This window comes from Diplotaxodon limnothrissa, linkage group LG3, assembly GCF_057381915.1.
Source record: "Diplotaxodon limnothrissa isolate DT_005_m linkage group LG3, D_limnothrissa_male_GT1.1, whole genome shotgun sequence".
Lineage (NCBI taxonomy): Eukaryota > Metazoa > Chordata > Actinopteri > Cichliformes > Cichlidae > Diplotaxodon > Diplotaxodon limnothrissa.
Window position 1 is genome coordinate 784,041 of NC_140598.1, and position 17,359 is coordinate 801,399.

Consider the following 17,359-nt stretch of genomic DNA (forward strand, 5'->3'; position numbering starts at 1 on the left):
TAATTAAAAGTCAATTGACCTTTTTTTTTTAACAACTGTTGGATTATTCAAACAGGGGTGGATCTATGGGGACAAGGGGGGGCAACTGTGTCCCTCCTGTAGAGCCCGCCCCCCACCACCCACCACCACAACTTCTGTATTCTCAAAATACTTTTCACCTGTTCTTGTTTTTCCGGTGCACAGTGGGAGGTTTTCCCCTCTAAAGCTTGTTAAAATCCTCTTGTTCTTGTTTTTTACAGCACATAATGACACAATAAGTACAGGGTGGGCCATTTATATGGATACAGCGTAATAACATGGGAATGGTTGGTGATATTAAAGTCCTGTTTGTGGCACATTAGTATATGTGAGGGGCAAACTCCTCAAGATGGGTGGTGACCATGGTGGCCATTTAGAAGTCGGCCATCTTGGAAAACAACATTTGCTTTTTCAATAGGCAGAGGGCCATGTGACACATCAGACTTATTGAAATGTCACAAGACAAACAAGGGTGTGCTTGGTTTCAACGTAACTTTATTCTGTCATGTCATCACAGCTGGTACAAATTAGACTTACAGACGACCGCTTCTGGTCCCCAGGCCGTATGTTTGAAAGTCAATAAACAACACTGAGAGGCAGTCGACGGTTTGATCTCCTACAAAAATAAAATTAAGTAGAGCCTGAAATCTGTTCTAATAGAAACTGTGTGAATCCTCTGTGGGGCTTTGTTTTGTTACAAAAACATCACAAATATGAATACTGCATAAATCCTGGAACACAGCATTTATATTAGCTGTTGGAGTCCAGTCACTCTGACATGTGTGACTGTAGATCTTGGCTGTGTGCTGGCCAGCTGTCGCGTCTCACTCCAGCTCGGAGGATCCAAGCGATGCTGCTCCATCTGCACTCTGCTGTCTCCTCCTCCTCCTTCAGTCTCTCCTCCTCCTCCTCCTTCCATATGGTTCAGTGAAGCCTGTAGCTCCACCTGCCTGACAGCAGCTACCAGCAGACAACATGCACCTCCTGTCACATCTCCAGGATGTCTGAACACGAGCCCACGTCCACGTGAAGAGACCTCATTAAAACAGCAGAGCTGCGATCAGCTGAGTTATGATCAGAGATATGTCTGTGAAGGTTCTCAGTCATCCAGGTCATCGTAGTTCTTTGCAAGCTCCTTTGACTATGATCAGAGATGAAAAAGCACCTCTCATATTTAAAACTGTTTCCTGAACAAATCGAATTTATCTTTGTGTTTATTGATTCATGATTGGTTTTGCCCTCCAGAGTCAACAGCTCATTTAACAGCCTGTTTATCGTATGTAACATTGTCACCATGACTACGAGTCGTTACTCATTGTTAGACAGCTGATAATAACACGGCTGTAGTTCTCATTATTTAAATCATGATATAATCAGAGGTGGGTCGACTATCCAAAAATTGTACTCAAGTAAGAGTAAAGAAGTACTTGGCGAAAAGACTACTCAAGTAGCGAGTAACTGTTTGAAATGTCCGATTTATTTTTTAAATAAATGTAATCAGACAAACAAAAATAAATAAATATACAAATTTTAGTATTTTCAAAAGGAATACATGTAAAAACATCAACAAAATAAGGCACAACTATTCTAATTTCAGATTTCAGTTTTTCACAACATAAAGCTTTTTCACCAATACCTGCAGTAAATAATATAAATATATAAACAGTGCAAACAATTTCCAGTCACAAGATATGCTGTAAACGTTATGTTCATGTTTGCTCCACGTGGCACATCAGCCTCAGAGGAAACAGAACGAGGCATCCTCATTATTTAAATCATGATGCAATAATAATACTTTAATTAATAATAATCACAGTGTGCCTGTAGGCTGTACTGTGAGCTCTACACAGAAGGGGGAGTTCCACATAACCCGTGGCAGCTTGTTGTCACGTGACACCTCATTACTCAACAGCTAGGAAGGTGTGGGGGCGTGGCTTGTGCCTGACAGCATGCGAGCGGCCTCCCACAGGCCCGACCTTTCTGCTCCTTACAACAGGCTCGTTACTGTGGACTTATTTCGTTTATGTGGAATTATTATTTCACGTCACGGCCTTGGAAACACTGCTTTAAAACATCGCGTGGCTGTTTTTGATGTTACCGCTTCTTTTCATTACACGCGCCTGTGTAAAAGAAAATAACATCCTCTCGTGATTATTCCTGCTGTGGATCGTGGAGACTTTAATCACATTAACATTATGTATATTTATAAATAATATATGAACATCTTACTGGAAGAATTACTCCATGCAGACTGGTGGGTGAGCCTCGTTCACGCCCACCAGCAGAGAAAGAGAGCGAGCTCGTCTCTGCTGTCAGGGAGGAGAGAAAACAGGAAGAGGCTTCAGCTCTGACCCCCACGGGCTCTACTTTCTTCTACTTTTAACAGAAAATGTCATTTACAGCGCTAAGTGACGTCATCCTCACTCCGTTACTCACATGAAGAAAATATTCATACCGAAAAAGAAAAACAAGAAAAAGACATTTATTCATTAATAACGTTTATGAAAGAGGAGCCTTTTCTTTCTTTATTCCCACTGAAGCTTCTGTTGTGAATATCTCACAAAAGATTTAAAGATGTATGAAATGAGCTCTCGGGATTGGTCAGAATTAACCAATAAAAAGGTGCTAAATTTTAACCTCTTATAAAGATGGAAAACAAATTTAGTATTTTTATTTAATATATATGTATGTAGATATATAGATATTTTACTGAATTAAAATCCATGTCTAACGCTATCCCAGCTTCTAGCCGTGTGTAGAACAAACGTGATGATACAAAATCAGACAAACACGTCCAAACTCTGAGGCTGTTAAACACAAGCATGAGGCCAGAAACATCGGTGACCAGTGCGGGTATTAGAGGAGACACAGCCGTCTGTCCTCTCTGTGCTATTTATTCTGGACAACACGGATGCCAACAGGGTCAGTGTTCATCTGATTATTAATATTTAATATTAATAATTATTATAATTATGTTATCATTAAAATAATGAGCACTACAGCCATGCTGCTTTCAGCTGTCCAATAACGTTTGTAAGGACTCGTAGTCATAGTGATGATAATAAATATGATAAACACCGCTGACTCACTCTGGGAATTATTTATGGGAAATTATTACTTATGGGAAAAAACATAAATAATTCAGTTAATACATTAATCAGTAAATACAAACAGGTTTCGATTCGTGCAGGAAACCGTTTGAAAAATTGAAGGTAACTCAGCTGAGTGACGTGTGGTCTGCTGGTAGCTGCTGTCACGTAGGTGGAGCTACAGGCTTCACTGCGACATATGGAAGGGGGAGGGGCAGAGACAGACCAGCAGAGTGCAGGCGGAGCAGCATCACTTGGATCCTCCGCGTCCTGCTGTGAGACAGCGACAGCTGGCCGACACACAGCCAGCATGTACAGTCACACATGTCAGAGTGACTGGGCTCCAACAGGAAGAGCAATAAATAACAGGACGCAGCATTTATATCAGAGTAGAAACATCACCTGTGTATAAATGATGGTGTCAAACATATGGCCTGGGGGCCAGAAGCGGTCGCCTGTAATTCTAATTTGTACCAGCTGTGAAAAATATAACAAGTGTAAAAAAAAAAAAGGTTTAATTCAAATTTATCTGTGCAGAATTTTATTTTATCTTTTGCAGCAAGCACAAGACTGTGCCATGATTTTTTATTTCTTTTTTTTATTATTATAAAATAACATTATTAATATATCCATATTCATCCATGTAAACAGGGATTGTAACAGTATAACAGGCGTGCACCATCTCCAGTCATCTATTATTAATAAAGTGATTTCTTCCATTAAACGTATAGAAACATATTCTGTCATTGGAACAATTTTATCCCTAAACATGTAAACAGACTGCGACACTTCGCTCTGTTCCTCCATCCTTTCACTCTTCACATGTTCTTATTAAGTGTAATCAAGCTCGATCACCTCATAAGAGAAATTTCAAGACAAACAGTCACAAAGTGATTAAAATTGTGTAAATGAAAAAAGTCAAAGGACGCCTGCACAGTTGGGACGTCAGCGTCTTTATTCAATCTCCTGTGTTATGTTCGGTACCCAGAAGCATCACCATCTGAAACACTCGGGTGGAGGCTCGCGATGCACAAACTGCTGATAGAGGAACTTTTGACCTTAACAGGAAGTCCTCGTGTGTGACAGGAAGCTGATACGTGACTGAAAGTCCACAGTCCACAGCTTTCACCACAGTGCTGGACGTGGAGGAGTGATGGTTCATGTCAGAGCTGCTCATCAGACTCACATATACTAAATGTTGTTTAACCACTGAAGCTCCAGGCTTATGTGTTTTTATTTCTCTGAGGTTTTTGGTAATGAGTATAAAAGCTCAGCATCATCAATGAAGAGAGAGTTATTCTAAAATGACGTTCTTGTATTTAGACTTTAGTTTTATTTTACATCATAACACAGTAAAGCTGTGATTATTAAGCAAAGAAAAAACACTTTATTCCTTTTTGTTACGAGGGTAAAAAATACGGTTGATGCTGCATTTGAGTTAATTGTTAACTGAGAAGCATGAGGGCACGTTTATCGTAGAGCTCGTAATCTTTACAGAGGTAGAAATGCAGGAGAGGACAGCAGTGGGAACAACCTCCACCTGAGAGGAGACGGGACCATCATATCATTGCCTACACATCTGATCTGAACACGCTCTGTCTTAGTGACTCAGTGTTTGTGTCTGTTTGATGTCAGTGGGGATAAAAACCAGAGGCTCTGATGTTCATGTGGACGCCTTTATTTCAGGTTCTGAGTGAACAGGAAGTTTCTGGACCAACAACGTTAACAAAGGACGGCGTTGTAGCCGCTGTAGTCAGTTTACTCACAGAAAAACCTTTAAATTCACCTGACTGCTGTAGTATCTGATTGTTGCTGTCAAAAGTAAACACACTCCGTCTACAGAGAGGCAGAAAGCTTCAGCTGCTGTGAGGTGTGTGCCTGTGTCCACGCCTGTGGTTCCTACCAGAGGTCAGTCAGTCGTATCCTGTGCTCTCATTGGTCGCTTGAAGACTTCTTGACGCTGCAAATCACATCCCGTGTGCGTGATGATGCACTAAGAGCAGTTTGTCAGGCAGGTGTGTCTGTGTGTGGATCCTTGTGTGTTTGTAGAGCGTCTCCTCTGTGACGTCCTGATGAAGGTCAGCTGTGCTTTACAGGACGTCAGCATCCCCGTCTTCACGTTCACAGCCTGAAGAAGTGAGAGGAAAACAGAGAGGTCAAACACACAGATGTCAGTGAGTCCACTCTGCTGTGTGAGCAGCTCTTCACTCATGTTTCCACTGAGTCCTCTGACTTCAGTGATGACAGAGAGGACCAGACTGTGTCCTCTGGATCACTGTGGGACACCTGTAGCTGCTTCACTCTGCCCTGGATCAGCTGACAGCTTTGTAAACGTGTTTTCATGGGTTGGTTTGTTCCAAGTGAACTACAAACCATGTGACCAACTTCAGCGCCACAAAGAGGATTTACATGAATGTCGCGCTTAGTTTGCAGCTGGTACTGACTGTGCACGTCTATGCTGTTAGCTACCTCAGACTTACAGCATAGATGTGGTAGCTGATCACACTTACACACCATCAAGGAAGTTTTTTATATCTGGAGTTTGTTTAGAAGCAGATCTGGACCACGCCTCTTTCAGCAGCGCTCTTATCGTAGGTCAAACCCTGAATCTGACGCTTCGTAGTCGGAATGAGGAAATCGGATTCTGACACTCAGGAGAAAGCTCAGGGATATTTGCCTGTTCACTTCATAACTCACAACTCTTTCAGCTTCTGGAACAAATTTGTGTGAGTCACAGTCAAGGAGCCACCAAAGGACACCTGCTAACCATCGGCATTATGGGTAGTGTAGTAGGAGACACTCACCTGACATGAAATAGTGACAGAAATGAAATAAAAGAACCCCGGAAACTATAAGGACGAGAACCAGGAGAAACACGAGAGGCTCCCAGTATGACCACTGCTCTGTAAAGACAGACAACAAACAGTGTGACCTTTGACCTCTGAGTCCATGTAATCTAAGCTGTATTGAGCCAACAAAGTCCTTTGATTGTAAAGTAAAGACTACTTTCAGTGATGTAATCTTTATCAACAGCAGTCGCTGAAGCTTCTTGCTGACCTTTGACCTGCAGCTGCACATCTGTCAGTCTAATTTGTCCTATCATCTCATCTCTGATGGAGCAGGTGTAGGTGGCGCTGTCAGACAGTTGGAGGTTGGTCAGGTTCAGGCTGAGCTCTCCAGTTTCCAGAGCGTCAGTCTTCATGGATGTTCGGCCGCTGTAACGCTGGTTTTGATCTTTCAGTTCGTCTCCTTGACGCTGACGCTGGTGGACGGTTGGAGGACTGAGGTCGGAGCGACTCCACACCACTGAGGGGTCAGTCAGATCGAAAGTGTCAAACTGACAGGGCAGCATGAACGAGTCCCCCTCATACAGCTCCACACCAGAGGCATGCTGGGAAACTGTGAGGACATATAGAGAGACACCGTGTGTCATGTTTGAGGTAATAATCATGATCAGACCTGCTTACAGACGTCAGAGCAGACAGAATGATGATTACAAATGTTGAATTCATTTTCATTCATGCAACATGAATTAAACTGGAGAGGAAGCCCATCATCCAAAGATGCTAAACACAAGCACATCAAACAGGAAAGCACAGGAAAGGAACAGAAATCTTCAAAGTAAAACAGGAAGTAAAGTGTAAAAGGGCCAGAGGATAAAAGGAAACCATTTACAAGCACAAGCAGAGTGATACAGGATTAAAAGTGAAAATGCTAAAATGCTAAACAAAGGAATCGGGACGGGGGGTATCTTGTAGGCTGGTTTATAGGCACCGTCAGGCCTAGTGAGGGTGTCCCGCCACCCTCACTAATGAGGGTGATGGATGATGACACACGCATGCTGCTGATCAGCCTCGTCTGGGGGAGCTAATTAGGAGAGTCGCTGAGCGCCCATCGTTCCGTGACAAACCGTCGGTTCAATCAGTACACAAAGCCGTTGTGAAGTGTGTGGTCTGCAGCTTGTGTGAGGTTTCTTACGGCTGCATTTGTTGTTTCCCGCAGGATCGCGGAAACAGGAGGACAAGCAAGCGCCAGGAAACAGAACATATTTTCAGTATAGTAATTATGAATTACTTTCAGTAATTAGCATAATGCAACACTTTTATGAACACTAAGGAATAATGTAAGTAATGTAAGTAATAGATTACTTTTTGGAGTAACAACCTCACCACTGACTGTGACCTGATACAGTCTGATGCTGTTCATGCAACCACCGTGCCAGCTAACAGAGCATATCCACCAGTACCTATGAAGACTCGTGCTAACCACTTTCAGATTCATTTGCATCTAAATTCTGTTTTTTCTTTCACTGTTGCAAAGTGCAAACATGACAATTTTCATGAAGTTAAAAAGTAATCTATTACAGCTTTAAAACAGGAGACAGTTGATTTAGCCTGAAATCTTGTGTTGCCTCAAGTCAGTCGCTGCGTTGATGTTTGACAGATTTCAATGAAAGTTTCTGGTTGGAGCAACAAACAGAGCTCAGATTGAGCTCTAACCAGACTTCAGGCTGACTTATGGCTCTTTAAACCTCTGTTCAGGTGCAAAAGTGTTTCTCCTGTTCCTAGTTTCCCTGTTTTTGTATGTTTTTAAATGTTTCACATCATCAAACTAATTCAGATATTAGAGAAAGATAACACAAGTAAACACAAAGTGCAGCTTCTAAGTGATTAAGGGGGGAAAACGGTGCCTCAGTTAAATCACTTTAAGTTTAGATTTAAAGCACTAAACAATCAGCTCATACAGGACAAAGAATCTGTTTAAACAGCTGAAGCACAAAGAGCCACGTAACAGCTGAACAAGGTTTACTTAACGCTGTTTCAGTATATGTAGGTCAGCAGGATGTGTGAGCCGAACTCACACAGAGAGGGTTACACACCATATCAAACTTCTTCACACATGGACCTGTGAGCCACGTTTCCATCTTTTCTACAAAACCTTCAAGACTTCCATGTTTCTAATGAGCGTACAAACCTTGTAATAAACATGATCATGTCTGTGACGATGATCAACCTGCAGTGAGTGCAAACAACCTGCATTCAGACTTCAGAGAGTTTCTTACCGTCGATGAGGAGAAGCAGGAACAGCAGCAGCATCTTCATCCTCCTGTGAAGTCGACACCAGCACAGATGCCGTTAAACACTCGGACGCTCCTCTGCAGCTGCTGACGCACAAATCAAACGTTCCTCTCGGCCTCTGCTGTCTGTCTGTGGCAGGAAACCACCGAGAGCTGATATGAGATAAAGAAGCACCAGTTTCAGTGTTCGCTGCTCTTCATCAGTCTGAGCTGCTGTGGTGATTCTCCTGAACTCTCATCTGTTTTAATCGTTTCATCTTTATGCATATTTATATGCAGCACATGTTTTAGCCTTCAAGTTTCATTTTTTATTTTCATTTTAACTTCATCAGCTTATCTCAGCTCCCAGCAGCAAAGCTTTGGTCTGACACAGGTTCTCTTCATGCAGATGTAAAATTTTACTGTGTTTGTTAAACTTCAGTCTGAGTCTTTCCACCGCAGGAGCTACATCTATTTGTATTTTAGAAAAATAGAGTCCATGAGTGACTCAGACATCAGCACTGTGAAGCATCTTCAGCACACAGTCGAAACCAGCGACTCACACTGGAGGTGAATGTAATCTTGCATCTATGCGGGTCAGCGATCCTCGAGAGGAGTGAAGACAAAATGTACAAACTGACCTCAGTTCCTGGATCAACGAGGTCTGTGTTCATTATGCAGTAAGTAGCAGCTCAGCCTGATGCTGCTGTTGCACTTTGAATTTATCCTGTGGACAGTTTTGGGATCGGCCTCGTTGTGAGTCCACATCAGTGCAGTGACAGACTTTAAACTTTCACTCACCTCCACCACCACAACCAGGGCATGCTGGGAAACCGTGAAGACACACAAACAGCAGCATGCTGTGGATTTCTTCCACAGAGCACACAGTGGACTGAAGGTCAAAGGACCTGCAGAGCCCAGAGAGCTTTTAGAGAATGAACGTTACAAATTGTGTGTTTAACCTGAAAGACAGGACTGAACTCTGAGGGACCTCACAGTCCAGAACACGCTGTCTTCTTTTTCTTCTCTGTTATATAAAATATTGACGTGTGTGTAAAACCACAGCAGTTGATGGGACCAATCGATGCATCGACACTACGTTCATGCTGAACCTTGATGTGTGTTAGAAACCAGAGAGAAATCCTGGATATGATGAACCTGCTCCATAGTTCAGGTTCTGGATCAGCTACAGTTTTATTTACTTATTTGTTTTTATTTATTTATTATCAGCTGAGTGATGAGGTGTCATGTGACCACCGTGTGCTGTGTGGAGCTGACAGCACAGCCTACAGGAGACCCAGTTAAACCTTTATTTATGAAATCATTATTATCATAATGGTGCAGATTATAATTACACATGTCAATAATAATAATAATAATAATAATAATAATAATAATAATAATATAATATAATAATAATATAATATAATATAATATAATAATATAATAATAATAATAATAATAATAATAATAATAATAATAATAATAATATAATATAATAATAATATAATATAATATAATAATATAATAATAATAATGTCTACAGCCATCCTATCGTTACCTGTAACACTGTGTATAACGTCTCTGCCTGTTACACAGATGGTTTTCTTCAGGAGACAGTTTTAAATATGAGTTGTTGTTTTTTTAATCTCAGATCATAACTCAGCTGATCGCAGCTGTCACTGACATGCACACTGAGCGCAACATTTTAATGCAGCTCTGCTGGAGATGTGAGAGGATGTGCGTGTTGTCTGCTGGTAGCTGCTGTCACGCAGGTGGAGTCACCGCGAGCTGCCGTGAGCGGACACAGACTGCACATATAGGAGAAGATGGAAGCTGCAGCAGGAGAAACAGCCCAGCAGAGTGCAGACGGAGCAGCATCAGTTGGATCCTCCGAGCTGGAGTCAGAGCTCAGACACGGACATGTGCAGAGACCGGAGCAGCCAGCTCCAGCAGGTGTCCAATTCATGTAATAAAGCCACAGCAGCGCTCTGACTTTATTTTTAGATTCTTTGATTCATGATGTGGAAAACCTGAGATTAATCTTGGATTTATTTTCTTCACACACATCCTGGAACAATCTGGAGCTGTGTTCGTGGGCTTTGACAGGATCCTGTCTGTAATGATAATAAGTGGCTGTGGGGCTGTGACACACATGTTTCCATGGCAACACACAAAGCAAAACATCAAAGCTTCCCTGTTATCGCCTCACAGCGTGTTCGTGTTCACACGTTGTGTTTTTAATGTAGTCACAGTATTCCCACGGACACATCGCGGTGCACCTTCCACGGACTCGCTAGATCACAGGTTCATATAATCATAATATAAAATCGTAATTTTCCGACCTAAAAAATAATAATAGAGTTATAATGTGGTTTATGAGCGCATAGGAGGTGACATTTTTATTTTCTTTAGAATATGTTGCATAAAGAAAAATAGCTCTGTGACTTCATAAGAAATCTCTCTGGTCAACAACTTCCAGACTGAGTATTTGGTGGATATGCTCTGAGTATTCAGGATACAGGATATATGTATGTATATATATATATATATATATATATATATATATATATATATATATATTAGAGATGGCACAATACCACTTTTTTATGTCCGATACCGATATCATAAATTTGGATATCTGCCGATACCGATATGAATCCGATATAGTGTTTTTTAATCAACAAAACTGTTTTTTAAATATCTTGCTGCATTTTGTATAAGTTCATACTCAAGTTTAAAACAACAACTACACTAAAGCTATTCTGTTATACCTGTATGCAAAAAAATATATTTCATAGTTCAGCAATACTGATCAATCTAATAAACTTAAACCTACACCATCCTCCCTATTCTGGTATTTTAAAGAGTACTTAGCGTAAATATTAAGCAACCTAACTAATAGGGTTCCAACTCCCAGCAACAACAAAAATAAATAAATAAAAAATAGGGAACCACCCCTCACGTTCCACCTCATGATGCTTAATCGACGTAATCAACCTTAATTTGATGCAGTGTGAAAAAAAATGCACAGAAATCAATTATTTTTCAAGAAATATTAAATAGATTCAACATCTTTCTTCAACAAAATTGCAGACTGCACAGATGGTACCTTCCCAAAGGAAAAAGTACTATAGCTTACTAGGGTATATATATTAGACTTAATAGTTACTATATACAGTAATTGACTTCTATTCATTTTACATCAAATTAAAACTTTGGGTGTCAGATAATTATTTATTAAAAGCTAGACATTTTAAATGAGAATAAGAAAGAAAAGTATGTCTTTGTGCCCCCTTTTCCCTGTTCATGCCCTATCGGCCCCCCTGGCTAAACTTTGCTAGATCCGCCCCTGCACAGTTACCAGCCGTCAGCTACGTAGAAAAAGATCCTGGTGTAGAAAGTAATATTAAATAAATTCTAACAACAGCTGATCAAGCTTAAACGTGCTGCTGTTGTTCAGCCACTGGTTTCCTCTTTCTGGTGCAAAGTGGGCCAAAAGCAAACAAGAGAGACGGACTCGCGACAGAAAAGCCGATCAGCTGATCGTTAAGCAGTTTCATGATTGAAGTAGCAGCAAGAAGAGGCAGTCGCTCCATATATCGCTTGTTAAGCTTAACGCAGGAATGCTTTACAAACATTCAGAGATGGACTTACACACTTGCTTTACTTCTCTCGGGGATAACTTTGTCGGAGATGAAATGCCGGGTTGCTAGCGAAGCTCCAAATGCTATCCAGACCACCGACAGGTCCCGCATGCCACAGCCGCTCTATCACGTGATGCATACTGCTCCGACGTGCTAACGTTCTGAGGTGAGTTACGGCGTGTTGCAAGTTTTGTGAGGTGCTTTCGTGATATTTAATGGATCGGATTACATTTTTTATTTTTCTCCGATATCCGATCCAGTAATTTAGGTCAGTATCGGACCGATACCGATACGTAATATCGCATCGGTCCATCTCTAATATATATATATATATATATATATATATATATATATATATATATATATATATATATATATATATATATATTAGAGATAGACCGATCCGATATATATATATATATATATATATATATATATATATATATATATATATATATCGAAAAAATATCGAACCGTGACACCAAAAGTATCGAACCGAACCGTGAATTTTGTGTATCGTTGCACCCCTAATATATATATATATATATATATATATATATATATATATATATATATATATATATATATATATATATATATACACTCAACAAAAATATAAACGCAACACCTTTGTTACTGCTCCCATTCCCCATGGGATGGACTTAGAGACCTAAAATTCATTCCAGATACACAATATAACCATCCCTCCCAAACAGTGGTCACAAATCAGTCCAAATGTGTGGTAGTGGGCACATCTGCCATATTGAGATAATCCATCCCACCTCACAGGTGTGCCACATCAGGATGCTGATCTGACATCATGAGTAGTGCACAGGTGTACCTCAGACTGCCCACAACAAAAGGCCACCCTGGAATGTGCAGTTTTGTCTCACAGCAAAATGCCACAGATGCCACAAGCAATGAGGGAGCGTGCAATTGGCATGCTGACAGCAGGAATGTCAACCAGATCTGTCGCCCGTGCATTGAATGTTCATTTCTCAACCATGTATATATATATATATATATATATATATATATATATATATATATATATGTATATATATGTATATGTATATATATATGTATGTATATATATATGTATATATACATATATATATATATACATATATATATATATATATATATATATGTATATATATCAATCAGAAAGGACACCCTCAGCGCGTGAATCACGACAAGGTGGATGTGAAATAAATGCCGCTGGGCTCCAGGTGCAGCTGGGTGGAGTGAAGTGCTCAGGGACCGCCTACAAAGTGCAACACCACAAAGACGTTGCTGCTCCAATCATGTACAGTGGCATTTCTCCCAGATGACTTTATACTGCAGGGCCATCTTGTCCATCATTCTGCCGTAATAAATACAAAGGTGATCTTTTTAAATTAGAATTATTAAATAACTTCTTCTCACAGTGAAAAATCTAAAAATTCCTCATGATCTGCTTTTATCAAACCATTTTTACTAATATGTACATTTACAGTGATGAACTTGACACACTTTGAGGAAGTAATTTAAAGTAGACGTCCATTAAAAACACAGTCACCAAACTTTATTGGTTTTTTTTGTTGGTGTTGCACTTTGTAGGCGGTCCCTGAGCTCTCCTCTCACTCTGAATCTCAGTCCAGGTCTGAGGATGCTTTTAATGGAGATGAGCTCACACTCTGCCGTCGACCTTCATAATGAAGATGAGTGTGGACTTTTATTGGTGCTAATACCACGATGGTGTCAGGGCCACAGCACTCAGGTGTATGGAAGGGAGCGATAGACACCTGTAATATCTCACAGTAAAACCATTGAATGTGGGGTCTCAAAGGATCGATATTATCACATTTCTTTATTTCACTTTCACTTCATTTCTAAAGCACTTTTAAACAATATAACAGCTGACCAAAGTGCTGCACAAAAACAATCAAAAACTAATTTGATATTCTAACCAAAAAAATACACACACTTGCTGATAATACAAGTTCATGTTGGTTACTGAGTAAATAATGTTAAGACACTCAGTGAGGGGACAGCATGGACTGATGTGATATACTTTAATACTATGTGATAATGTCCTTTGTTTTTTCATGTTGTAACATTACTGTGAGAACGCTCCTCTTCCTCAGAGGATCCACCTGTGCTTCCTCTCCTCTCTCCTCCACCTGTTACAGTGAGGGAACGTCCTCCATGATGGAGGAGCTGCTGGAAAGTGCTGAGAGTTTCCTCCAGAGTGAGACCTCTGTCACAGTTCAGAGGATCTACGGCAGCAGAGACCTTCATGGACACTAAAAGTCTCAAACACACAACAACAACATCACACTGACTCCACTCTGACATCACTGATCAATAATCACAGAACACACAGATCAAACTGATTGATCAGCCATCAGAGGAGTCGGATCAATGGAGCTGCTTCTGTTCCTGATGTCCCCTGTTTGATCCTGGACCTGAACTCTCCCTGCAGAGGAGACACAAGACAGTCAGAGACACACACACACACACACACACACACACACACACACACACACACACACACGCACACACACGCACACACACACACACACACACTAACCTTTTAGAAACAACATTTTCCTTCTGAGAAGTTTACAGCCAGACTTGACTTCACATCTGTATCTCCCACTGTCTCTCTCTGTGGGGTGTTTCAGGGTCAGACTGAGGTCTCCAGTTTTTAGAGGGTCTTCATTCATTGATGTTCGGTCCCTGTATTCCTCGTCCTTTTTGTCAGGCTGGTCAGATCTTTTTTCATACACGTGGACCTTCCTGCATTCAGGTTCACAGTATTCCCACTCTACTGTGGCATCTTCAGGCAGGTTTCCTGTGGTTTTGAAGGGCAGCTCGACAGACTCCGCCCCCTCCTTCACCTCCACCAGACAGTCTGAGAGGACAACAAACAACATTACCTTTATAGACAGAAGCAGCTGATTTTCAGAGTTGTAGATAAGGCTGAAGAACAGAAGCAGATCAGAGCAGAAGGAAACAGGACAGAGATCAAGTGAAAGCAGCTCTTTAAGCTTGTGGAGACCAGAGATGGGCAGTAATGTGTTACTTGTAACTTGTAATCGATTACTTTTTTCAAGTAACGAGTAAAGTAAGGGATTACTATTGCAAAAACGGTAATTAGATTACTGTTACTTTCCCGTAGGAACGCTGCGTTACTGTGTTACTAAAACTGTGGGTTTTTTTGCGAGAATGTCTCACGACAGTGACGTAAGCGAGTGCGACGTTTGTGACAACAGCTGTGTGCAGATCAACAATGGATAATATATGGAGTGCGGGAGAGAGTATGCAGCGTGCAGCGTTTAAAGCGTGGAAGTACTGACCTTACTTTGAGTTTGATTCCATAAAATGTGACAAAAACATTAGTGTCCGTTGTGCGTGGGAAGAAAACTTCTTTTTACAGCGAAAAAAACACCTAAACTTCCAAACAAGCACCGAGTGCGCAACGACGTAATGGGAAACTCACAGAGAAACTCGTGGATTCTTCAACTGACCGCGGCACACCTGCACCAGGGTAAACCTCCGCCTGCCCCACTCCTGCTTTACAGGTGAAAATAGAGCAACAGGACCGCTGAGTCTTTGACTTTATTTATTTTCTGCTGTGTTTTACTTGCATCTATTTGAAAGACTGAGTGTAAACACAAAAAATATTTTATTTTATGTGCTGGAATGTGCAGAAAATAGGTTTAAATGTTAAACTAATTTCTTCCAGTCAGAGAATGTTGCATATAATTAAATTTTTGCTTGATGCATAAAGTTAAAAGACTAAAACTAATGAAACAAGTTTTAAAAAGAGACTTTTCCTTTTGATTACATTTTTTATGATGGATTATGCAGAAAAAGTAGAATTGGGCTGAAAGATGTATCACTTTATCACCTATTCAGGTTGTAAATCGTGTTTTTAAAAAGTAACTAAGTAATTAATTACTTTTGAAAATAAGAACTGGTTCATCCCAAAGACAAAACGCCAAAACACAAACTTAACAATGTGGTGTATGCTGTACAGTGCAGCGAGGAATGCTCAGACCTCTACATTGGAGAGACCAAACAGCCACTTCACAAGCGCATGGCACAACACAGAAGAGCCACCTCCACAGGACAAGACTCAGCAGTCCATCTGCATCTAAAGGTCAAAGGTCACTCTTTCGAGGATGCCAATGTTCACATTCTGGACAGAGAGGACAGATGGTTTGAAAGAGGAGTGAAAGAAGCATCTATGTCCACTGTGAGCGACCATCTTTGAACAGAGGCGGTGGTTTACGACCCAGACGCCTTAACGCCCACTCACACGCGTGCTCCCGACGCAGGGGAAACAAATTCTGTCGGGGAGACCTACCTACCTTGGCACGACAGCTGCTGTTCTAGTCTTTGGCTTGCAAGCATATTTTGCGATGCTTCAACCTCTGCATTGTGTTTGTGTGGAAGCCCCTTGAAAACAAAACAAAACAAAAAACCCTGTCCACTATGCTAGCAGTGTCCAAACATTCTTTTTTTGTTGTTGTTCCTTTTTTTAGTCATAACGCGCCCCCCTGCAATGGCTTTGTACCAGTTTGCTACAGCTGAAGGGAGCTACATAGTTAGTGAACTAATTGCAGAGGCAGGAAAACCATTAACCGAGGGCAGTTTGTGAAGGATTGCATGTTTCATGTAAAGACGATCCTGTTCACCAAACATTGCTCTGTCAGCAACACTGTGGCAGAGATTAATCCATGATCAGGTAACATCTAGGAACGGTTACCAGACAAAGGCCAAAGACCTCGTTATCTTTGTGTTCATTTATGTCAACGTTAGTGATGGTAAATTTGATTCTTTTTACTGAATCGAGTTTTAATGAGTCACTCACCAAAGTGAATTGGTTTTTTTGAGTCATTTGATTCACTGAGTCAGTTCAAATTCAAATTCAAATTTTATTTGTCACACACACACAACCATACACAGTATGACATGGGGGTGAAATGCTTGTAGCTGTACAATGCCCGACCATTAAATGACAGAAGAAAAGTTTTACAATATTTACAATTTACTACAAAAATTTACAAATTAACTTAGGAATTTACAGTAAAGAATGTGCAAATAGCAGAAGAGATTATAAAGATAAGGATTATAAATTATAGGAATTATAGGATTATAGGAAATGTGTGGTGGTGCGTGTGGTGACGTGTGTGAGAGTTGACCAGAGAGTGCAAAAAATGTACATCTTCACTCAAACTTAATTTGTTTCTCTTTTCATGTACATCCTACTGCTAAGATGAATGATTCTAAAAGAAAACAACTATTTTATAGAGCAAAAAGGAGCAAAAACATTTCTAAAATTAAGCAATTTCCTATCAAAATTTCTTAATAAACATTTATTTTGTTAGTATTTTCCTTAAATGTGTCAAATATATATTTTCTCATCTAAATGTCCACTGAGCTGTGAGCCAGGGGGCGGTAATGCGCCTTAACATTGGTTGCCAACCAAGAAGAAGAAGAAGCTGTGAACCAGGAGGGAGGGGGTGAGTGGCTGTATCCCAATTCAGGGTCTGCAG

The 17,359-nt window shown here is 40.6% G+C and overlaps 2 protein-coding genes across 3 annotated transcripts in view; both read right to left on the minus strand.

Annotated features, from left to right (window-relative positions):
- Window positions 1-5,197: 5,197 nt before the first annotated feature.
- On the minus strand, window positions 5,198-8,209 carry LOC146634221 (myelin-oligodendrocyte glycoprotein-like). Its single transcript, XM_085376200.1, has 4 exons — window positions 8,170-8,209; window positions 6,165-6,506; window positions 5,912-6,010; window positions 5,198-5,235 (listed from the first exon to the last, which is right to left on the minus strand). The coding sequence occupies exons 1-4, from the start codon at window positions 8,207-8,209 to the stop codon at window positions 5,198-5,200; spliced, it is 519 nt and encodes a 172-aa protein (XP_085232326.1).
- A 5,635-nt stretch (window positions 8,210-13,844) lies between these two features.
- LOC146634222 (uncharacterized) overlaps window positions 13,845-17,359 on the minus strand; it is a 61,826-nt gene continuing 58,311 nt past the window's right edge. For both annotated transcript variants that reach the window (XM_085375524.1, XM_085375531.1), the window contains 2 exons: window positions 14,386-14,709; window positions 13,845-14,271 (listed from right to left, as the gene is read on the minus strand). In XM_085375524.1, the coding sequence (XP_085231650.1) occupies window positions 14,180-14,271; window positions 14,386-14,709 (416 nt within the window). In that variant the 3' untranslated portion in view covers window positions 13,845-14,179. The remainder of the gene's footprint in view (window positions 14,272-14,385; window positions 14,710-17,359) is intronic.

Coding starts and splice junctions, on each gene's coding strand:
- LOC146634221 (XM_085376200.1), bottom strand. CDS start 8,209: ATGAAGATGCTGCTGCTGTTCCTGCTTCTCCTCATCGACG. Junction 6,507..8,169: donor CCTGCTTCTCCTCATCGACG/GTAAGAAACTCT, acceptor ATGTCCTCACAG/TTTCCCAGCATGCCTCTGGT. Junction 5,236..5,911: donor CTGTCACTATTTCATGTCAG/GTGAGTGTCTCC, acceptor TCACTTCTTCAG/GCTGTGAACGTGAAGACGGG.